At 54.5% G+C, this 607-nt stretch overlaps 1 protein-coding gene across 9 annotated transcripts in view; it reads right to left on the bottom strand.

Moving 5' to 3' along the window:
• GRIA4 (glutamate ionotropic receptor AMPA type subunit 4) overlaps nt 1-601 on the bottom strand; it is a 222,458-nt gene extending 221,857 nt beyond the window's left edge. For all 9 annotated transcript variants that reach the window (XM_017729503.1, XM_008630109.2, XM_017729504.1 and 6 more), the window contains exon 1: nt 415-601. In XM_017729503.1, coding sequence (XP_017584992.1) covers nt 415-502 — 88 coding nt within the window. In that variant the 5' untranslated portion in view covers nt 503-601. The remainder of the gene's footprint in view (nt 1-414) is intronic.
• Nucleotides 602-607: the final 6 nt, after the last annotated feature.

Here is a 607-nt window from a genome sequence, read left to right as displayed (position 1 = left end):
CGTTGCCTTTTACTCCCTATCCCCCGCCGGCTACCGCAACCTCCGGTGCCCAGGACTCGCCATTCCTTCGGGAGTCAGGCAAAAGCAAGGGGAGGCGGAGGGGGATGAAGCAGCCAAGGGGCATCAGCCCCAAACCCCTTCCTGCCGTGCCGATATCGCACACCAGGGGCTGGAAGGAGTTCTGCAAAAGACAAGCATCCTCCCTCCCGCACGCGAACGCACACAGAAATATTTACACACACGGACACACGGAGGCACATATACAGAACCACGAGGATGATTCGTAAAGGCAGGGAAATGGGATGGTGCTGGAGGAGAAATCTGCAAAAACTGCCTTCAGAGCCCCCTTTTCCAACTCACTTCGCAAAGGATTAAACGCCTGGACACACGCACGCAGCCCAATGCAGCGCTTACCTATTTGCACGCTGCTAGGAAAAGCTCCCATTGCTAGTCCCCAAAAGCCAGAAAACAACAAGACAAGCTGTCTGCAAATTATCCTCATCTTCTCTTCTGCCTCTCTGTCTCGCCTTCTCCCGCTCGCTCGCTGGATGCTGCTCAAAGAGGCATCGAGGGCGAGCAGGATACACACAAAACCAGGAATTAAAAA

Source organism: Corvus brachyrhynchos, unplaced genomic scaffold, assembly GCF_000691975.1.
Source record: "Corvus brachyrhynchos isolate BGI_N302 unplaced genomic scaffold, ASM69197v1 scaffold253, whole genome shotgun sequence".
NCBI classification, from domain to species: Eukaryota; Metazoa; Chordata; class Aves; order Passeriformes; family Corvidae; genus Corvus; species Corvus brachyrhynchos.
Note: the sequence above shows the minus strand (reverse complement) of the source record. Positions and strands in the feature narration are given on the sequence as shown.